Consider the following 24,560-nt stretch of genomic DNA (forward strand, 5'->3'; position numbering starts at 1 on the left):
TTTCAGCCATGGGGGCGTTATAATGTAACAGTTAATCGCACTATTCATTGGTAAAAGAGTAGACCAAGAGTTGGCGGTGGGTGGTGATGACTAGCTGCCCTCCCTCTAGTCTTACACTGCTAAATTAGGAACGGTTAGCGCAGATAGCCCTCGAGTAGCTTTACGCGAATTTTAAAACCAAAAACAAAACACTACTGATGCACTGCCTTACATACCACAATGTTTAAAACCCCTAGTGGCACAGCAGTAAGCGTGAAAGCTTATAATGGTAAAAACCGAGTTTTGATACCTTTTGTGGACAAAGAACTGATAGCTCATTCTATAGTTTAACTCCAAACAAATACACAAATTGAAGGATGAAAAAATAAGTAAATATGATTATCATTTGTTACTTTCCGAATCGTAGTTAAAAAAGTAATGATATTTTTATTTAATTATGATTTGTATTTAACTTTGAAACATAGAACAAAAAATCATAAGCGTCCTTTTCTTTTTCTCAACTATTTGTCTACAGATTTCTTCCAGTTACTCTGCGGCACTGTGGTAAAAGATGGTGTTGAGGGAATTTGCAGGGTCTGGATTCTGTGGCATCCGTTAGTACTCTTGTACAAATACAGTAGTATTGAGGTAAGTTTCGAGACCTTGTTATGTGCTGAAGATATGAATCAACTTAATACGTGAACCTGTCAAAAGTAGCCAGGCATGTTGTTATAAAAAGAAGAAAAGAGCGAATAAAAATTCTATATAACTCTGTTCTTGGTCTTTTAGAAAGTATGTTTTTCAAATAAATTCCAACTGCTTTCTGGCACAGAATTTCTCATTTAAATGCTTATAAGATTTATAAGTCTTACCTAGGGGCGTTTTTATGTTCAAATCAGGTTCTGGGTTCTCATACATGAAAAGCAACAAGGCCTTCGTATCGTTACTCTAAAACAAGAGGAAGAGGAACAGAACAACACATTATTAATGACCACAAAACTCCACCGTGGACTTTTAAATCTGTTCATTACAATCACATGATATCCAGAGACATTAAAATTCATATTGTTTGATAAATTACTAATAAATTGTCAATATTCTAACCTTTAGAGCATGCTACAAAGGGCTCACATATGACGCCTTCTGACAAATGTTTAGATTGGATAATGTAAACTCAGGGTAAATCTGTAGTAAATATGGTTTCTTGTACTTTGTTTTAAACGTAAAATTCATTGATAGCATGTTTGAAAATGACTGATTTTATCTAATGAAATAACAATGTATATAATATTTAATTTTATAATTGTTTATTTTCTCAACAAAATAAAAATGTATGTGTTTCTGTGCCAGTGAGTTTATGTCACTAGTTTAATTATTTTGTAGTATCAGTAAAAAATAGTTCAAACTAACTAACAGTCAATAATATATAAAATGCTGAAGTAATTGTTACAATATTCCTATTTCGCATGCTTAGTTTCAGTCAATTATAATTGAAATATATTTACACATATGTGTATACTTATTCATTAGCACTGTATAATAGTGTTTTAAATAAAACTGGAGCGAAACTCTTACAAATGTATAAAATCTTAAAACTAAAATCAAAAACAGCTAACAACCTTACCATATAATTGCATGAGTTCTGTCTAATGTATTACTGATCGATCTTAGATTAACTTCATAAACATAATTGTACTTTTAAATTTCTTTACTTCAAATACTATAATTAATTATATCTTAGTTAAAACCTTATTTCAGAATTTAAAACATATTGTGTTTATATATAGGCTATACTGAGAAGTTCAACAAACATAGAAAAGGCATTTCAATACAATCTTCTACGACCGTGGCTTAGAGATGGTCTCGTAACAAGGTTAGTATCTCTCTTCTTCAGGACTGGGTGTGACCAAACAGTTAGATTGCCTCAACTGTGAATACAATATTTTATTATTCACGTGCCGTTGCCGACAAAAAAAAAAAGTCTTCCTAATTCTGGAGAAACAGAAGTTGGCGGTAAGTGCTGTTGATTAGCTCCTTCCTCCAGTTTGTCAGTTCAAAATTAGTGCTGGCTGGGTGCAGATAGTCTAGTGCAGATTTGCGCGACAATTATTTTCTTACAAATTGTGATAACTCTAAACAAAATCAATCATTACACTTAATATACAAATCAAAACTACATTCACTCGTCTTTCCCTTCCCCACTGTTACTATCTCATAGGTGTTGTTGAGATTGCTCTGGAACAAGCAGGTCCAGTCTATTAAACTACTACATCTACAGTGCCTAAAATACACCTGCAATAACAAGCTGTTTAATTTTTTCGTTGAATAAAAATTACTTTAAATAAAATTATTCTGAAAAATAAAAAGTTGAGAATTTCTTTATTTTCTTATGTAAAGCATCTATTCATATATGATGTTCCATTACTGTCTCAGATGATCAGTTGTACAGCTATCCTATAAAACTGATTACGATTTCACAAAATGTGTGAAAATTAAGGCCGTAATTAAATATCATATAATGTTCTTCACAGATGCTGTGAGATATATGCTTCTGACGAGAATGGTACTGAACAGCAACGTATTATCTCGCCTTTTGTTGCAGTTTCATAATTATTTTTTTTTCGTATTAATACCATGGTTTGTTTGTTTGTTTTTGAATTTCGCGCAAAGCTTCTCAAAGGCTGCGCTAGCCGTCCCTAATTTAGCAGTATAAGACTAGAGGGAAGGCAGCTAGTCATCACCACTCACCGCCAACTCTTAGGCTACTCTTTTGCCAAGAAATAGCGGGATCGACCGCAGATTATAACGCCCCCACGGCTAAAGGGCGAGCATGTTTGGTGCGACATGGATTCGAACCCGCGAACCTCGGATTACGAGTCCACCTGGCCTTAACCCACCTGGCCATGCTGGGCCCCAATGCCATGGAATTGTACCAACATGTTCAACTTACTCTACATATTTCCAAACGAAAACTATATAAAAACAACGTTGTAATTAGCTTTAACTTTGTTTATCTTCACATCGGCATAATTCGTATTGTTTCTAGAAATAGTTAACCTGATTTGTTTCATTAAACTAGTCAGTAATTTTATAAATTGATAGTGTTAGTCCTTATTGCATATTAAATATTGTCGCATAAAAAATATTATATTCTTACCATATCTGAGTAATAATAATTCTTGATTGGTAAACAAGGCTGTGTCTAATTAGTTCATGACTATGTTCAGTCACAGTATTCGTTTATAACTGAAAACCATTCACTTCACATTAAATTTAAACAGTTTCGCATGCTTCGTCTCTTTGTCCCGTTTCAGCCTATTACGTTGGAATTTCTTTTTTTTAATAACATTTAAAGCAAGTCTCGATATCTTAATTAAAGTTCCATGTTTTTAAGAACTGGTATTTGTTGGTGTTGTCTTCTTAGTGAAAGATACACAACGAGCTGTCTTCACTGTATCAACCATGAGAAATCGAACTCCGAAGTTTAGCGTTATAAGTCCGCAATCTTACCGTTGACCCGCCGCGGAGCAATAATTGACATAATCTTTAATTGACAGTAAGTAGGAAATGGATCCAGATTAATTTCTGAGTTATATCATGTGACAGTATGAATGAGAGGATTTCACTTCACTAAAGTAAATACTATGTTGTCAAGAATTTTAATGAATAATAAAGTATTTGTAAGAAATCCTCTGACGAACCTCGCAGTGGCACAGCACTAGGAACCAGCTTTCGATTACCGTAGTGGGCAGAGCACAGATATCCTACTCTGTAGCTTTGTGTTTAGCCTCAAATAACCTTCTGAGGGAATAACTTTCTAACAATATCGATTACTTTAGTGTATGGAATGCTTTCAACACTCTTATAAAATAATTGTATAATTTTGTTTTAACCCGATAACATGTTAAATATATCCAGTAATGTTGAAATAATTAATTAGGTTCGGTGTCCCTTGTTAGAATGTGCAAACTGTATGTCCAAGGTTTCAAAGTTAGTATCCAGTTACCGAAGAAGTTCACTTCGGGGCCGCAGGTATTCTTTAAGGGTAACTATAACGCTCCTTTATTCCATCAGACAAGAATAGTTCAAGAGCTGTATATGGACATTGTTGACTATCTACCTTTCTTCTAGTCTATCTGTTCAAACTTAACAATAGCAATGTGCAGAAAGCCCTTGTGCGCGAAAATTTTAAAGTACACCTTACTTTTTCTCCTTTGCTTGTTTGTTTGTAGAAAGCTACATAATGGGCTATCTGTGTTGCGTGGCCCGGTATGGCCAGGTAGGTTAAGGCGTTCAACTCGTAATCCGAGGGTCGCGGGTTCGAGTCCCGGTCGCACCAAACATGCTCCCCACTCTCAGCCATGGAGACGTTATAATGTGACGGTCAATCCTACTACTCGTTGGTAAAAGAGTAGCCCAAGAGTTGGCGGTGGGTGGTGATGACTAGCTACCTTCCCCCTAGTCTTACACTGCTAAATTAGGGACGGCTAGCGCAGATAGTCTTCGAGTTGCTTTGAGCGAAATTCAAAAACAAACAATCTATGTTGCGTCCACCACGGACATCAAAATTTAGTTTGCGAACGAACTTTATTTTTCTTTGAGCACACTTACCAACTGTATGGAGCGTAATAACTTTATCTTTGTGCGAATGACACACCGAAAAAATATGACAGCGTTCTACGGTTAAATCAATAATAACCTTTATAACATCTGTTAATAAATGATCTGATAGATGAAACCTATAAAGATGGATACGTTATAGGCTTGAGCAATGGATATTTTTGTTTAGACTGAATTGGGATTTGCTGCAATTTATGGAAAGAACTAGACGTGGTTTTTGTTTGTTTGTTTTGTTTTTTGTAATTTCGCGCAAAGCTACTCGAGGGCTATCTGCGCTAGCCATCCCTAATTTAGCAGTGTAAGACTACAGGGAAGGCAGATAGTCATCACCACCCACCGCCAACTCTTGGGCTACTCTTTTACAAATGAATAGTGGGATTGACAGTAACGTTATAACGCCCCCACCGCTGAAAGGGCGAGCATGTTTGGTGCGACAGCGATTCGAACCCGCGACCCTCGGATTACGAGTCGAACGCCTTAACAGACCTGGCCATGACGGGTTGTGTGGTTTTCGTGAAAGCTCAAAATGCATAAATTCAAGATATCGTTTAGGAAACAGAAAATATTACCTCTAATTCCAAGCTTTCTAAATAAAATATATTTCCTTAAATATATGTTTAGCGTTAAGTATTTTAATTACAGTAAAATATTGTTTCTTAGTTTCTGTTTTTGAACTGACTGTATCAATAAAACGTATAAAGAAAATTCAAGTACTTTACTTACCCAAAATGTCACTTAAAACTCCTCTATGCTGCTTTCATTAATATTTTAAGACTTTCCCATTTCTGTGCTGTCTAGTGATATTAAATCAACTGACGATGTAACCGCTCTACGTGACGTGAAACTGCAAATGAATTTTTTAACGCTTTGAACGTTCGACACTTCTGTTACTATGACAACACTAGGTTTCTTCAAGATACTTTGAATTTAGATTTATTAGATATTGTACCTTAACTTCCAAAAGAAATTCGCAGAATATAATTATAATACATTTCTCAATATAAATCTATTTTAATGCTTCCTCTCCGAAAAATGTTTCACCCATAATTTTTATTGCGTGTATTAAACGAAACGTCATTAAAACATTACAAAAATTTACATTCCAATGACTTAAACTGTCTAAAGACATTATAAACAGACAAACACTAGCGACCATTCTAAATATTATATAAGGTGTTTCCAAATTAGGTTAGCCAAAAGTTTACGTTTACGGACCTACAACGCAAAAATCCAAGGTTCGATTTCTCGCGGTGGACACTTCACAGTTAGCTTGTCAACATCAACCACCAAATGGGTTAATATTACCTAATTAGTTATTATTACAAAATATATTTTAAAGTTAAAATGTTCATACACATTACACATTTCATTAATAAAATTATTACCAAATTCTAATCCATGTTGATTCCCCTTTTTATTTTTTAGCACACATTAATCAAAGAGTATAAAACAATGTGTATAAATAGCAAACTATACAAAAAATTCCATCAGTATTATGATATTGTATCATTAATTAAGCTATGAATTTCTGTAGTCATTTGTAAGTCCTCATATATTATAATATTTTACGGCATATTTCTACAAGTGGGTAGTGCGCTTAATTCTCATATTGACGGTCACTAGTTCGAATCCCCGTTACACCAAACATGCTCGCTCTTTCAGCCGTGTGGGTGTTATAAAGATATGGTGAATCCCACTATTTGTTGATAAAAGAGTAGCCCAAAATTTGGCGGTGGGTGACTAGCTGCTTTCCCTCTAGCCTTTTACTGGTAAATTGGGGACGGCTAACGCTCATAGCCTTCGTAAGTTTTTTTTTTTGTGAAATTCAAACCAACAAAACAAATCGACAAAAGAAATATGGAAACGTTGGTCGAAAAATGTATTTACTTTGTTTAGACATTTAATAACATACGATACATGATATATTGATGTAAATAGCAAAAATAAAGGAAATATAGTGTTTACTGTTTACTTAAATGGTATTATAACAAATCTCTTCTTAGAAAACAATAATTGTCACATAATAAGGGGACAAATATTTCATATATCCTTTATAATTTAATCTAAACCATAAACCATTTTGTTTGGTCTTTCAAATTTCCAAAGAAATATCTTTAAAAGTCATATAAATAGTTTGTGAAGTAATCAAATATCCACTTCATGTTTTGAAATTATTTGATTGATTTATTTATTTTTTACTGAATGTTTAGTTCAGGTAACAAGTGGAAGATGAAGCGAAAGCTTTTGACACCTTCTTTTCACTTTCGCATATTGGATAGCTTCATACCTGTATTTAACAAGCAGTCAAGAATTCTTCTCAAAAAACTAAAGTTGATGGAGGGTGGAAGCGTTGATATAGTTTCCATGGTTACGCTCTGCACATTGGATATAATTTGTGGTATGCATTTTGATATAACATAATATATTAAATTATTTTCCAAAACGCGATGTTTTTATTAGTTTAAAACATGAATAAGATATTAAAAAAGTTTTCCAAGAAAAACGATTAATAACTGGATCAGTTTTAACACTATAGAACACATGATTCATATTCATTAAAATACAAAATGCTTTATCTGCCTACAAGTCCATTAAATAATGATACATAACGTAACACTGTTCCATTGATGGCTATGTAATTAAGTGTAAATCTACAACTATTTCATAAATGTATATATTTCATAAAAAATCGTCGAATTATTCATTTCATAAGTTATATTTCGTTCTTTTACCTGTTGGTTACGTCTGATCACGTACTCAATCTTCAAGAAGAGAAGAAATTCATAAATAAGCAAAACCCTAGATCTGTAATAAGGAAGCACTGATATATAAACATGCTCATAAATCTGTAAGATGGAGTCGTTTATATCTAAATGAACTCCTGAATTCATAAGAATGAGTCATTCATATTAAACAGGCTTCTGAATCCATTATAAAGGGTTATTCATATATATATACATATATACACACACTGCTGGCTAAACTATTAAGGCCAATGAACATAAAGGAAAAATATGCATTTTGCGTTGTTAGACTCAACCACTTATTTGAGTAGAGCTTCGAAAGATGAAAATAAGAAAAGGGAAAATAAAAATAAAAAGCGTTTTTAGCATTTAATTGGGAAACTGTGAACACTATGAAATTTGCCTAAATACCAGTTGGTCAAAAGTTTAAGACCATACTAAAACTAAGCGTTAATCGGTAAACACATAAGGAAATTTAGTCATTTGTGTTCAAGCATTAGCGTTTTCAACATCTCCTGTGTTACATGGGGTAAAAATATGGCAAAGGCTAAAAGGTTGAGAGAGTTTGAACGTGGTAGTATTGTCGAGCTGCAAAAGCAAGGTCTCTCTCAACGTGCCATTGCTGGTGAGATTGGGCGTAGTAAAACTGCTGTTGCAAATCTCTTAAAAGATCCTGAGGGATACAGAACGAGAATTTCAAGTAGTCGGCACAAGAAAATGTCGCCGGCGTTGAAAGGAGGATTCGACGAGTTGTCCGGCAAGACACCAGCCGATCGTCGAACAAGATTAAGGCCCTTACAGACGCAGAATACAGCTCAAGAACAATAAAATGGCATCAGTGATGTCGAGAAAACCCACTTGTAGAGAAAAATATACATGTAAAAAAAGGTTGACTTTAGAAAAAATTTTTTACGTAGAGGAGCGAACAATGTTTCGACCTTCTTCGGTAATCGTCAGGTTTACAAAGAAATGAAGAAGTAACTGACCGGAAGCTGACCACATGTTTGAAAGGGGTTGTGTAACTAAGTGTCGGAATGTAGAGGTCGTGCTTAGATGTTTGAATATATAATTTTAAGTCTAATCTTAATCAATTTAATCATAAAGCCTTAATGGCCAGTTTTGATGCTATATCCCTCTTTACAGAAGTTCCAACCGCTGAAGCCTGCAAGAGAGCTTTAGAACTCTATACCCGAGACCCTAACCCATGCATAGGCATTCCCAGCAACCAGTTAGCAACTCTCATAGAATTCACCACGATGAAGACTAACTTCATGTTCAACAACCACAACTATATACAATCAAATGGCCTAAACATGGGCAACCCAGTATCACCAGCTCTAGCCAATATTTTTATGACACAAGTTGAAACACAAGCAATTAACACAGCTTTACATCCACCACTATACTGGTACAGATATGTAGATGACACGATTGCGGGATTCTACAGAACACACACATAATTTTTCAATCACATTAACTTTATACATTCCAACATTAACTTCACATGTGAACAGGAAGAAAGCAATCAAATATCATTTCTTAACCTCAAAATTACAAGAACCGATACACAAGTTAAAACAGAAATCCACCAAAAAATCACTCATACTGGACTATACATACCTTGGGACTCAACACATTAAACAAAACAAAAACTCAACATACTAAGAAACCAAATAAACACAGCCATAAAACTATGCTCACCAAATAAAATTAACGATGAATTATACAAAATAAAACAATACTTCATCAACATCAATAAGTTTTCTCCACAAACTGTACAAAACATTATACGCACACATCTAGACTAAAAGCAAAATCAACCAACAAAAGTAAATGTATCTTACGAATGTAAAAACACAACTGACAAACACCACACCAACATTATTTATAAAATACAATGTGATAACTGCCACGACTTCTATATTAGAGAAACAAGTAGAAAAATGAAAACCAGATTCAAAGAACATAAAAAGTCACCTTCACACGTTTTCGAACACTGCAATTCAAATAAACGCAACATAACCATAGAAAACACTCAAATACTAAATAAAGAAACAAACACAAACAAACGCAAAATTAAAGAAGCCTTACTTATACAACAACTCAAGCCCAAATACAAAAGAACACCTTTATACATACATTGAAAGCTCCACACTAGTACAGGGGTATGTCTTCGGATTTATAACGTTAAAATCAGGGGCTCGATTCCCCTCGCTAGGGTCAACAGATAGCTCAATGTGGCTTTGTTGTAAGAAAACACACACACACACTCCTACATTAAAAATAATATAATAAATTAAATAATATAAAATAAAATATTCAAAGATTTAAACACGCCCTATACATTCCGACACTCAGTTACACAACCCCTTTTAAATATGTGGTCAGCTTCCGTTCAGTTACCTCTTTCTTTCTTTGTGAACATGAAGATGACCGAAGAAGGTCGAAACGTTGTTCGCTCCTTTACGTAAAAAAATTTTCTCAACCCAAACGAGCCATTTTTACATATATAATAAGACGGAATCAACGAGAGAAAGACTTTAAAAACCGTAAACGTCTTTAAAGACCACGCCTCCTTCCACACCATGAAACAGCTTGGTTAAACTTTGTTGAGAAGCACCAAACATAAGACGTAGAAAAGTGGAAGAAGGTTTTGTTCTCTTATGAGAAATAATTTAACCTAGATGGTCCAGATGGCTTCCAACGTTACTGGCACGATAAGGATATCCCACGGGAGACATTTTCTACACGACATAGTGGAGAAGGTTCCATCATGATCTGGGGTGCTTTTTCCTTCCATGGAACTTCAGGTTATACAGGGACATCAAACAACAGCTGGCTACATTGGCATGTTGGAAAGAGTATCTTTATTGACTGAAGGCCCTCGCTTGTGTGGAAATGACTGGATCTTCCAGCAGGACAACGCTGCAATTCACAATGCCCGTAGGATAAAGAACTTTTTCGTGGCGAAAAACCTAATTCTTTGGGAGCATCCTGCATGTTCGCCCGAACTGAACCCCATTGAAAATGTTTGGGGATGGATGGCAAGGGAAGTCCATAGAAATGGACATCAATTCCAAACAATGCATGATCTTCATGAAGGCATCTTCACCACATGGAGTAACATTCCAACGAACCTTCTTCAAATGGTTATATCGACCATTCCAAAGCGAATGTTTGAAGTTATTCACAATGTCGGCCGTGCAACTCATTACTGAAACCTCTTGTTGGGTATTTCCTACCCTGTTTAGAACTTTTTTTTGGTATAGTCTTAAACTTTTGACCATCTAGTATTTAGGCTAATTTCATAGTGTTCACATTTTCCCTATTAACTGCTAATTTTTTTCTTTTCTTATTGTCATCTTTCGAAGCTCTATTCAAATAAGTGATTGAGTCTAACAACGCAAAATGTATATTTTTTCTTTATCTTCATTGGCCTTAAGATTTTGGCCAGTAGTGTATATATGTATATAAACACTTTTAAATGCATAAGAAAATTATTCAGATGTAATTAATCCGTCTTCAATTTGTAATAACGAATTATTGATATTTAAAACTACTAAATTCATAAGGATGAGTTAATGATATGTGAACAAGTTCCTGAATCCATAAGAGTAAATTAATAGTACGTTTTCATACGAAATTGTTTGAATAAAATTTCAACTGATTTCTTTATTTCATCTTTTTCGTAGAAACAGCAATGGGTGTGAGTATAGGTACCCAGACAGACAGTGAGTCACCTTACGCAAAAGCACTTCAAAAGTAAGTCTATTATACAGAGCGGTGTCAATAGTGAAGTTGTTATACGTTATAGATTTTATAAGTAACATTCTATTAGACTATTACAATAGAACTACAATGACTTTCCATTATCACCAGCTCGCTTCACGTGTCTCAGTCATCGTGAATCAGGTCCGGCATGGCCAAGTGGGTTAATCCGAGGGTCGCGGGTTCGAATCCCCGTCGCATCAAACATGTTCGCCCTCTCAGCCCTATGGGCGTTATAATGTACGGTCAATCCCATCATTCGTTGGTAAAAGAATAGACCAAAAGTTGGCGGTGGGTGGTGATGACTGGCTGCCTTCCCTCTAGTATTATACTGCTAAATTAGGAACAGCTAGCGCAGATAGCCCTCGTGTAGCTTCGTGCGAAATTCAAAACAAACAATCAGCATGAATCACAACGGTGGAGCATGATAGAGTTCGTCCAGGAATTATAGAAACATTCCAATAGAAAATACGGGCAAAACCATCTTAAAAAGCAGACATGTTCTTGAAACAACACACAAGACCTTTTATCTCAATAGCTAAGACTGCTAAAATATTGATAACAGTAATAAAAAGTTTACTTTTCGATTTTTGGACAAAATTCATCCATTTGTTTTCATACTGTTATTATTCCATAAGCCTACAAACATTCGGTTCTGATAGTAGCTAAGAAAGTTGGCTTCTCGATTGTTAGACAAAATTCATCCATTTGTTTACATACTGTTATTATTTTATAAGTCTGAGAAAAATTGGCTCTGAGTATTTTTTCAAACCTAGAAAACCCTACTATTTTGAGTACACTAAAGTGTCAAGGAGTTAAAATATGGATTTTTAGCTTAAGATAATATTATAGACAATATTTACAATGTACTTTCTTTACTTTTTTTCTGAATTCTTCGTTGTAGGCTTGAAAATATAATCTTTGTATTTTGATTCTGATTGTGTCTGTACGTTTTTGACGACCCCTATTCCACATTTTAAATTAACAATTTTTAATTATATTCTTATTAAATCATTTCTAAAGTCACAGCGATATCAATACTGAAGTAATTATAAATTGTGCACAAAAGACAAAAAGTTTCATTAAACTGCTAGAAAGAAACCACTCTGTCTTCACCACTATCACCAAATCATCTTTTCATCACTAATTTCTCACTAGATGGCAGGCATCCTGCTTTTCTTAATAAACCAAGAATAATTATCGCCATCTCTCCTTTCAAAGTATCACAACCGTTCGTCTTCCCCTTGTTATCTCGATGTCTTTTATCAATGCAAATTTCTTTTCCTAATTCTTTCCTCCTATATTTCCTTCTTCTGATATGTCACCTCAGTCTGACACTTTGCATCTTAGTATTTTCCAGTTTGCTAAACATATTTTCTTTTCGCAAAATGCCGTTAAACGAAGATCACGCGACTACCTCATTTTTATTATATCAATTTATTTTAAATAAGTAATTTATTTAACTGTACTACGAAAGAATTTATATCGTTTATTAACAAAGTACAATGGTTTCTGCTAGTTTACGGTGTTTACTTTACTGTTTTAAAGATTATAAAATATGCTAGGCTGTAAATACTAATAATGATTTATTGAATGTCCCGGTTCATATAAAGATAGAAAGTTAGCATTATGTGATAATAATCTTGACGCTCAATCTTCAAATAAAATCGTATATTATTAGACATACCGATCCAATATTTTTCGTTTTCTGCATACCCTCATAAAATTTGGTTATGCTTATATAGCCAAATGAAACCTGCAATTAATATGTTAATGTTTCAGTTTCTTTTCATATGGACTCTTGTGATATCATTAATTAATGTTATTCAGATTAGGAGAAAGCTTCACCACGAGGCTGATGAGACCTTGGCTGTGGTATGATTTTATCTACAACAGGACTTCTTTAAGCAAAGATTTCCAAGAAAACCTTCAAATCATGTCTCAGTTTACAAAACAGGTAAATATAAACGAGAAATTCCCAGAAAGTTTTAATACTGTAATTACTTTTATTTAAAACCTTTAAGTTGTAGTCTGTGGCTTCAGTGACACTTCCTCCTGAGCCTAGAAAGAAAATGACATGCTTTTGTTATTTCTGTTTAATAAAAACACCCACATACATATGAATATACACATAAGTTAACAAAAATAACACAATACAAAAAGAATCATACATTAAAAAAAGGCAAGAGAAAGAAAAGATAAAATGTCTTAAACCCGCATACAAACACAGTTAAAACTCCCTTTTATTGTCTTAACTTATTGTGAGAAAATAGTTTCCTCTTAATGAAAGAGGAAAGAAAACGAAATACAGTTAAAAATGACTACACATAATCACGTGGACTGATGCTTTGCAGTCCCATAATGATTGATTTGGTTTTCTAGAGCAAAGCCATATTTGACTATTAGCTGTGTCCCTCGCGAAGAATTAAACTTCGAATTTTATCATGTTAAATAATTAGTCTTTCTGCTGCCCATTGATTGTTATGTTTACGAACAGCATAATGAAACTTAATATGTAAATAATTGCTTTATTAAAGGAGGAAAACTAAATTTTTGTCCTCATTCTAAACTTACAATTCTTAATCAGTTATGTGAACTACATAAATCAACACGCATGTTATCTTATATATATATCGAATGTAATGTTGACATGGCAAAACAGGCATGGTTTGACTAAAATAAGCTTTATGCTATATATATATTCTTATATAACAATTTTAAGAATATTATTTTTCGTTTGAGTGACATTTTAAAATAAATATTACTAAGCATCATTGGTTAGGATATTCTTACTTAGTCCTATTTTTATTAATTTTTAATTCTGATTGTACGTCTTAGAAATATAGGTCCGTTTTGATGGACCGTGTGCCCACCACTGAGTAGAATGTTTTTTTGGCACATACCTCTCACTCAAGTATGGTTTTTCTACTTTACGTTGTAGTTTGTCACTTGGTTTCATTCGCACTACACATTTATAGGAGAATATTTTTAACCTGTAAGTCGGAAAAGTATACATATACCCAAACATTTCCACAAATGGCCTATGACAACACTTTTAGAAATTAGATTACATCTACTTAATAATCACTTAACAAAACGTAAGTGTGTAACAACTATACTTTGGAACTCTAATAACTAATGGCTCTCTTGACATAACCTGCTTTAATAGTAAGTGTTTTAAATTATATTATTTTACTGTGTTAAGTTATTTTGGTGTTAACATTTATGATGTTATAAATGCTAGTCCACTTGGTATAGATTCTGTTGTAACTGATGTATAGCCTCATAGCTGTAAATATAATCGCTTTTCCAATTTAAGGTGATTAAAGAAAGGAAGAATGAGTTGTTGAAAACAAAGTTTCAAAGTTCTGGTGGTGAATTTAATGTCACGAATGGTACATACGTGAAAAGAAGCCAAGATGTCTTTCTGGATCTCCTTCTTTACTATCACAGTGAATCTAACGCTTTCTCAGAAGAAGATATTCAAAATGAGGTGGACAACTTCATGTTTGCGGTAAATAAAATTGCTTATTTTAGTTTACCTCAAAAAAGTATACATTTGTTCATGTATTTAGTTATGAAAAAATATAAATTCATTAACATGTGCATTGTGTCTCTTGTGAACTTATCACAAAATCATTACAAACTATGTGTAACATTAAAGAGAGTTGAGAACGTTATATTGTATTGAATGATTTTTGAATATGCAATAAGCATGTCAAGTGACAGACACTACCGATATAAAGGTACAATAAAACTGAATGTATCAGAACTTGAAAAATATAATTTTGTTTTACTGTATGTAATGCAAACAAAAATTATCGTTTCTGGGAATAATATGTAACAAGACTTTTATACACTAAATATAAGTAATATCGCCGATATGATCCTATCTTTATCATCTGAAAGTGTAAATATTTTGATTTGTGGTTCTTTTTCTAGATGGTCCTGATTTCCAAATCATTCCTTAGTTGTAGTAAGTAAAATGTTTTTGTAAATGTAAAAAAAGAAACTGTACACTCGTTCCAACCATCAGTACTCAGTATAATGAAGTATCGTGACCTGGAAAAGCGACACAAGTCATTTGCACACGTTTCTTGCAGAATATATCCGTTTTACTGGCAAATACGTCGAATAGATTGAGAATGAAATGGTGTTACTGCTATTCCATAAGAAGACGTAAGTTGCCGGACACAGTGCGTATGGATTTCTTTACGATCAAATCTTTGAAACAACGCTGGAAAGCTGTCGTCTTCGTATACTAGATGGCTCATAAAAATCAAATAGGAAGAAGAGGTGTGTTTTTCGCATGACAACCTTTCGGGACTATTGTCAAAATGTACTACTATCAAGCAGAGCATGACTAAACGTGACAATATGAACATAATGATGTATTAGGCTCCATTAACAAGACCTACAGCTAGCTCAGCCATAGAGGCTTGAAAAGTAAAATGATATTATGCATTAAAACAACCAGTACAGAGGCTTAGCATTTCTGTTTTAAACTAATGCATTATATCAACATTAGTCACTACCGGTGTTGTTTAAAAAGTTTGTTATCAACAATGTTTCACACTTTTTACATCATTTCACAAAATTAAGAGAACGGCCTAGTGAGTTTAATTTGGGAACTCGAGATTGACATGCACTTTTAAGGAAACTGGAAATTAATATGTGCAATTTTTATGTAATGTTTGTAGGTTGGAAGCTATCCAAATTAACACTCCTACGAAAAGACGTTTCTAGTCCTGATTTCTCCAAGCCCGTTCCCCTGGCTGTGGTTTCGCTAGATAGTAGATAGGGACAGTGGGAATCTCGTTAATCCATTCATTAATGGATTTAAATGGCAATTTCATTTAAATACAAAATTATTAGCCTAATATTAATAACCTTTCAAGTTGCTCTGGGGCCTATTAGGCCCCACTTTTCGTAGGAGTGTTAAAGTAAAGTAATAGGGTAAAGGTAATCGTAGACTGTGGGATATGGTAAAAGGATTTCAGGAAAAACTTAACCATTTACATGAAAGAGATACGTCTGCTAACAATGAGATTTAGGAAGTTAAAAAGAGTAGTATTAGAATGACATATGATGAATTTAGTTATAATGAGCTTACTGTGTTGAGCAAAAAATTTCAGCCAAGTGAGGGAGGGAAACTAAAGGAACAGAAAAGGAAGTGGATGATAAGAAGGTTATAGTTATAGATGATTCCTTGACAAGACATGTGAATAGAATAGTTTACAGAGTAAATAGGGAGAAAATAATTAGCTTATGCTACCCAGGGTTAGGGGTGGAGGAAATAACTGTCAGAGTAGGAGATATAAAAGGGTCATGCTACCCAGGGTTAGGGGTGGAGGAACTAACTGTCAGAGTAGGAGATATAAAAGGGTCTAACAGGGATGCATTTTTTTAATGTAATGACGTCCTTAGGTTCCAATATCGTTTTAATGTAACGGACTCAGCTTTCTTATTTTGTCATTCATTAAGGTCTACAATATTCTTTAAAAATCTAATATTAATGTAATTCTTTTTTAAGGGTCATGATACTACCGCTGCTGGAATAAGTTGGACGTTATATTTGATTGGTCAGGATGAGCATGTGCAAGAGAAGCTTCATGAAGAACTATACACTATCTTTGGTAACGACACAGAAAGACCAATTACAAAAGATGATGTCAGAAAAATGAGTTACCTGGAACGTGTAATTTTGGTATATCTTTAAACTCCTCTCTGTGTTTTGCTCAGTCTTAAACTGTATAAGATATATTATGTATGTTGCGAACCACAGTGTCAGTCCAAATGTTCGTCTGCCTCACTTTTACGTTTGAAAAGCTGTGCACGCATACAAAGCTCAGCATTCACTTTTGAAATGACTGGAGAACAGGTGTGAATAATGTTGATGTTCTACACTAAGTAGTTAGTGGTTAATCACACTGTCATTCATATTTCAAAATGTGACGTAACGTAAATAATAAAAGTATAGCTTTACTGTATGTTATTATTATACACCTCTTAGCAATGGGTATCATAAGTAGCTCACGGTTTGGTCTTGAGTAAAACTAGTAATGCAACACAATAAACTTTTTGAAGTCCATTAATATATTAACTTAAACTTTTACCATCACTGCTTGAATCAGATATTGTCCATAATATAACTTATTATAATACTTAAAACTTTGAGATAATTCAGTCTTCATCTATTTGTTTATATAATTCCAAATCTTTTTCATTAGTTTATTTCTTAGTTCATATGAACGAAACCGTATGCACACATAGCTAAATATGTTATAATTTCATTATAGAAGTCACTTGTTAGACCATATTTGGAGTATTATGTTCAGTTCTGGGCTCCTTACCATAGTGTTCAGATGTTCATAGTGTTGAAAAGTGTTCAGATGATGGTTACTAGAATGGTATCTGGGATGGAGAGATTGTTACATGAGGAGAGATTAAAATCCTTAAAACTGTTTTCTATTGTAAAAAAGAGGAATTACTTTCATATTGTAAAATAAACTGATAATGTTGATGGATCAACATTTTTCATACTTAAGAGTAAGAATTATAGAAGTGGGAGACACAAATATAGATTTAGGCAAGGTAGAAGCTGTCTTCAACTAAAACAGTTTTATTTTTCAAACAGAGTGGTTGGCCTATGGAATGGGTCGCTTTCGGATATTGTAGAGGCAGTGCATTTGAGTGAGTTCTAAAAATAGCTTGATAAATACATGAATGATAAGGGCTGGCTTTAAGTTTTTGTTTGTTTTTAAGTTAATTTAGGTTAGAGTGTAGAAGAGCGGAGATACACCGATAGGTCCCATGATATCCCAAAACGTTATGTTGTGTTGTGTTGTTCGTGAAGTCGGTTGCGATTCGATTTTGTAGGGTTTGATTCTACGACACGTTACTACCGTCAGGTTACTCTTGTCGTGTTACTGCCGTGACATTTTATTGCCATAGTAAAGGAATGTCAACAAAGAGGTGCATAAATTAATTATTTCATTTTAAGGTTTACTGCATGTATAGAAATTATGCTATCGGAATATTGTAAACAAACCCTTATCATGTCAAAAACCTCGAACACGAAAATTACACTATAAAATTCGTTCCGTGCAGACATAAATAATACGTACGTATTGGCGATAATGCGATAGCCTTTTTTTCCTAGCAAATTATTCTATTACATTAATATTTTATTACGTTATTGTTCAATTTTATTTGCAATTAAATTTCGTGCGATAATTTTTTAGTTCGCTGTAATTTTTGAGAATAAAGTTCTTTTACTGCACAAAAAATGTTCTGTTTTTTAACATAATTTTGTCGGGAATAAAATGTCATGATACTGTAGGGCTTATACCATCATAATATATATATACACAAATAAGATATAATATATCTAGAATAATGTTATTTCTGTGCAGTCCCTTAGTTAATTAAACACATTTCGTCTACAAAATAATCTGTTTTCCTCTAACTTTTTGACTTTATAAGCTTTATACGACCCCATGATCATACGTTACTTATATATATATATTAATATTTTGTTGTTAATTATTTATCTTGTTTAGGAAAGCCAGAGGCTCTATCCTCCTGCTCCATTCATTGCTCGATCTATTAAAGAAGACATTGACGTCAGTAAGTATTGTGTTTCATCCTAGAGAAACAAAATTAAATTATAATATCATCTATTTGTACTTCCTTTTGATAAAAGCATATCTCATGTCCAGAACAAAGCAAGTTATGAATTTGCTAGAAGAATCACTTCCCATTATCACAGTGAACTTCACTTCCCATTATCCCAGTGAGCTCACGATATATGAAACACCACTTACAGGGAATTTTGTGTCTTTTTTATGAGTGTGCGAAACATAAAAGTTGAAACAGAAAATGAAATTACAGTGAGTAAAAACAATCTTAAAATAACATTCTGTTTCCATCTCTTTGTCAATTCACAAGAAACAGAATAAACAGGTTATATATGTATATATGCTTTACTGTTATAGAAATGTAATAAAGTAAACAAACTAATATTTAAAAAGAAGTTCTCATTAAACGTTAGGCGTGCGACTGTCGTATTTGGCTATACACCAGCCAAGGTTCTATATTAGAATATTAATAATGGTATATATATATATATCTGTGTATGTGTGTGTGTATACAATAAAGTTTTACTACTATATATTCATGAAACTAAGGGAATATGTTAAGACTACGGAATATAAATCTAAACTGAATGTAAGACTTCTCTCAACATTTTTTTCTTAACGTTTATATGGATTTGAAGTGTTTAATAAACGTCCAGAGTATAGAAAAGTAAACGACGTTACATTTCTGTGCTAACGCCTTCGTTAGGTAGCTAAGAAAATTGTCATTGATTTATGTACTTAGTTCACCTTAAGCTTGAAGTTAGGCTCTGCATATTAAAATATTAATATATTTACACACTGCAATTTTTTCATATTCCTGTATACAATGATATTTATTCTTGAACAGATTGTTCTGTTTAAATCTATGTATGCAACTGCCAAACTAACTCTTGGTATATTTAAACTATGCAGATCATTACTTCTTAAATTAGTATCAACACAAGAAGAAAACAAAATTATATTTCGCTACTAATTAAATCAAAAGTTCCTAACATCTGTGTAAAAATAGTTTCATTTGTGTTCTATTTTAATTTATAATTTTGAAATTCAAATTTCAGAACACTTTGTTCAGGCCCGGCATGGCAGAGCGTGTTAAGGCGTTCGACTGGTAATCCGAGGGTCGCAGGTTCGAATCCCGGTCGCACCAAACATACTCGCCCTTTCGGCCGTGGGGGCGTTACAATGTGACGGTGAATCCCATTATTCGTTGGTAAAAGAGTAGCCCAAGAGTTAGCGGTGGGTAGAGATGACTAGCTGCCTTCCCTCTAGTCTTACACTACTAAATTAGGGACGGCTAGCGCAGATAGCCCTCAAGTAGCTTTGCGCGAAACAAACACTTTGTTCAGATGTTAACCTCAAAAGTTCTAAAATGCGTAAAACTAGACTGTTTAATTGTCTTCCGCTGGTACAGCGGTAAGACTAAAGATTTACAGCGCTAACATCAGCGGTTCCATTCCTCTCGGTGGACACAGCAAATAACCCGATGTGGCTTTGCTCAAAGAAACACACACACGCTGTATGAACTGATAGAATATAAGAAATATAGTTAATTAAGAGTACCAACAAACAACTATAAGGCTAATCTTACCTGATTAAATAGTGTGCTTTAATCGTCACTCTTATAACACGCCCCCCAGTGGTTCAGAGGTATGTCTGCCGACTTACAACGCTAAAAACCGGGTTTCGATACGCGTGCTGGGCAGAGCACAAATAGCCCATTGTGTAGCTTAATTCAAAACAACAACAATCTTATAACACACTCACGGCTCCAAAATGCGCAATTCGCTTTCACGGCAATGGGACGCGAACCATGATTCTTCTGATTGACTGTCCACGTAAGTTAGCAACTACATTTCGCTACCTAACTAACAGGAGTAAGACTAGCAGTTCGTTTGTTTGTTTTTTATCCAAGTATAAGAGTATAGCTTTATTTATCCTCAAGTCTGACAAAAAGTACAGTCTCTTGATTAATTAATATATATTATCATATAATACAGTTTGTTTTTTGGAACTTAAGCACAAATCTACACCATGGACTATCTGCTCTCTCCCCACTTTGAGTATTGAAACACGGTTTCTAACGTTGTAAGTCTGCAGACATACTGCTGTATCACTGAGGGCATATAGTACAATATCCTAGCTAGAAAATGCAATTATTTATTTCATGCTAGTGTCTAGTTCTCTAATAATGACCCTATTTCCATATGCCACAATTTCAAAACTAGATACTATAGCTCTTTATTACATAAAGGAGTCAAGTAATGCCGTTATCAGGCATTACAGCATAGTAACCAGGTGTTCAGTCTCATCTTTAAGCACCACATTTTCGTACACAAACTTTATAATTTCGTAACCAGATTCCACAGTTTCTTTCTCAGATGCCACAGTCTCTTATCAAACACAATACAACAAATAATATAGTTTTATAGCCAAATAATGTGCTCTATACAAAATACAGTCTCATAGTCGTACGTTTCAGTCTTGTATCAGATATTTTCATTTGTAAATAGATAATACAGTTCCTCACCAGATAATAAACTTTTATTATCAGATACTACAATGATTTTAAGGGATTTGTAAAATTACAAAGCTAGGAGTTATGACTATGTAACTGATATGTTATGCGCTTATAGTTATATAATAAAATTGTGTAACAGGTAAAACAACAGTGTAACTGGATAACGTATAGATTCATAACCTCAGAAGCTGGTTCGAACTAAATACTGGTTTTGTTCAGCAATGCTTTAGAGTCACTTTAATGTTTGCCGTGTGTCCTCGTCACAAATATACATTTATGTTAACGACACAGGGCAGACTTTAAAATGTCCCTTTATTGACAGTGGAACGTTACACTCCACCATCTTTAAACTATTTATACTAGTCTAAATTATTCAAAATGGCAGAGAGTAATGTCCCATCGCTAGTAATAGCACATTTATTAAACTATTAAAGATAGTGGAGAGTAGTGTTATACCGCCAATAATGGTACATTTATAAAACTGTTGAAAGTGGTGATAGTAATGTTCTACTGCCAATAATAGAATATTTATTAGTGGTAAAATTTGCTCAGTTTACTTTTCGCTATTTTGCGAATAAAGTTGTTATTTTTTATCATTAACAAACACATGTATATGAATAAATGTTTCTTTGTTTTTATCAAAATTGATGATATGATGACAACTGACATAAATCTTACTCATTTTTAAAGTAATCAACTTTGATACAAGTTAGTATCTATATAATCAGCACCCTGGACCACCTCCACTATAGCCCAGCATTTGGATATTCGGAAGTAATTTTTAATGTTATAAGAAACATCTGATACAATAGATATGCTAATCTGTACATCGTTAGGTATGGTGTACTGTATGAGAAGGTATCTTCCACGATAGACATATTGATCTATTTACCTCGTTAGAAATAGTGTACTGCTATATGTGATTATCTTCTTCTATAGATATACTGGTTTGTAGCGCATTAAGAATGGTGTAATGTTGTGAGTTGGTATCTGATACGATAGATACACTGATTTGTACGGCATTAAATATGGTGTAATACTGATTTGTGTGTCGTTAGAAATGGTATATTAGTATGAGTAAGCATATTCCACGATAGACACATTGATCTATAAATCGTTAAAAATGATGTAATGGTATCAGTAATTATTTACTTCAATAGATATACTGATCGGTATACCCTTAAGGATGGGGTTATGAATGTCGTGGATTATAGAAACGAGACTTAGTGCTCACCTCACTGCCTAAATTAAACAGGAAAGTGTTTGGGGAAGGTTCTGGTTAGCACTATCCCCATACACTCCATATAACATATAACCAAGTTACACTATAGTTTTGTGCCAGAGAGCACTGTTTTGTAGGTAGGTACGACTGTCTCGTAGACGGATAATACAATATAAAGGCATGATAATATTTTCTATAATCAGATCGTTCAGTTTGTAATAACCAGATAATACAGTGTCAAAGTGATATAGTAATATCTCAAAGCCAAACATGACGTATCAAGGCGAGGCAATGCTGTGTGATATTTAAATATTATTGTGTGAAAGCAAGATAACATTGTCTCATTTTTAGCAATACAGTGACATCGAGATAATATTGTCTCACGGACAAATAATACGGTATCAAAACTATATAATCTTGTCTAATAGTTAAGTAACACAGTATTAAATCTGTATAATGTTGTCTTATAGTCAAATAATGAAGTATCAAACCAATATAGCGTTGTGTTATGATCAAATAATACAGTGTAAACGCAAAATAACGTTGACTTGTAGCCAAATAATTGTTTGTTTTGTTTGTTTGTTTTGGAATTTCGCACAAAGCTACTCAAGGGCTATCTGTGCTAGCCGTCCCTAATTTAGTAGTGTAAGACTAGAGGGAAGGCAGCTAGTCATCACCACCCACCGCCAACTCTTGGGCTACTCTTTTACCAACGAATAGTGGGATTGACCGTCACATTATAACGCTCCCACGGCTGGGAGGGCGAGCATGTTTGGCGCGACTCGGGCGCGAACCCGCGACCCTCAGATTACGAAGCGCACGCCTTAACGCGCTAGGCCATGCCAGGCCAGCCAAATAATACAGCGTCAAAGCAACGTGACATTATATCTTAGTCAGACTAAAGAAAAAAAAAATGTAATTGCTATATCACACAATATTTAAATGATACAAATGTTATTTCATGATCAGGTAGTAAAATCCAAAGCGAATGTTTCAATGTTTAACCTTAAGCTAACATGAGCTGTAAGGTCAAGTTCGAGGCCCCTAGTGTTTAAGTATAGATGTTTGCAATATTGAAATATTAACCAGAAGAAAGGCATCCAGTTGTCTACCTTTCCCTCCACGAGAACTTTCTCTGGTTTTATGAGTCGAATAACAACATTAACTGCCTTTCTTTTAATTCGCCCACAAATGAAAGCACAGAACGTGTTCAGTGACACCACATCTCGCACACTAGACCTTTCCACTTGCAGTTCGACTTGTCCACTGGGCCACACTTTACTCGAAGTAATGTATACTCATTTCTACGTAACAAAGTTTCAAATAAAATAACATTTTCACTAAATCAAATAATTCAGTTTCTATTCTAGTATAAAGCTGTAAATGAGCTTTAAAGATAGACAAAATTGACCTAAATAAGTAAAGTAAACGATGCTTCTTTGGATATTTGTACCATTCAATGAGTTTTGGGTTTGAACATTTATTTTAAAACTAAATTATCACTTTTGATTTGTTTCTCAAATAAATATCAGATATTAACTTTAGATGTTAATATGTCACAACAAACTATTGTAAGGCGCTAGCTATTGATGGAGAGATCTAGTTATTTATGTGATTTCGTACATTTAAAATGTTGAAATACTAAACACAAGGTAGAAAGATAAATATTAAAACTCAAATAAAAATTCAAAACTAAATGTAAAAGCATCATATTATGATAGTTATGGCTGTTATTCTAAAACAAAATATAAACAATAAAGAAACATATTTTGACTGGTACTATAATACAGAATAAAAACAATAAATCAAAATGAACACAATGCAAAAAAGACAGTACGGTAGGTACTTGTATCATCTCTACTTAAAACACAGGCACACAGTGTTGTAGAATGTTAACAGACAAAAGTAGGGTTAATTAAAGTGAATTGTTATTGAATTGTTAAATGTATATTATTATATGTTAATAGAAGCAGCAGAAAGAGAAACAAGGAATTCAAGTATTTTCTTATGATATCTACTGACATTCCCAAAAGTTCTGACTCAGTCATTACATTTATTGTTATAAAATG

The 24,560-nt window shown here is 33.7% G+C and overlaps 1 protein-coding gene across 2 annotated transcripts in view; it reads left to right on the forward strand.

The window, feature by feature from the left end:
- LOC143229442 (cytochrome P450 4V2-like) overlaps positions 1-24,560 on the forward strand; it is a 32,720-nt gene that overhangs the window by 1,772 nt on the left and 6,388 nt on the right. Inside the window, exons 2-9 of one of the 2 annotated variants that reach the window (XM_076461777.1) lie at positions 515-627; positions 1,767-1,852; positions 6,810-6,997; positions 11,036-11,105; positions 12,942-13,068; positions 14,431-14,625; positions 16,645-16,809; positions 18,674-18,740. In XM_076461777.1, coding sequence (XP_076317892.1) covers positions 515-627; positions 1,767-1,852; positions 6,810-6,997; positions 11,036-11,105; positions 12,942-13,068; positions 14,431-14,625; positions 16,645-16,809; positions 18,674-18,740 — 1,011 coding nt within the window. Of the gene's footprint in view, positions 1-514; positions 628-1,766; positions 1,853-6,809; positions 6,998-11,035; positions 11,106-12,941; positions 13,069-14,430; positions 14,626-16,644; positions 16,819-18,673; positions 18,741-24,560 lie in introns of both variants that reach the window. The other variant, XM_076461776.1, reaches the window with a different exon arrangement.

Source organism: Tachypleus tridentatus, chromosome 10 (assembly GCF_004210375.1).
Source record: "Tachypleus tridentatus isolate NWPU-2018 chromosome 10, ASM421037v1, whole genome shotgun sequence".
In the NCBI taxonomy this organism is placed as follows: Eukaryota; Metazoa; Arthropoda; class Merostomata; order Xiphosura; family Limulidae; genus Tachypleus; species Tachypleus tridentatus.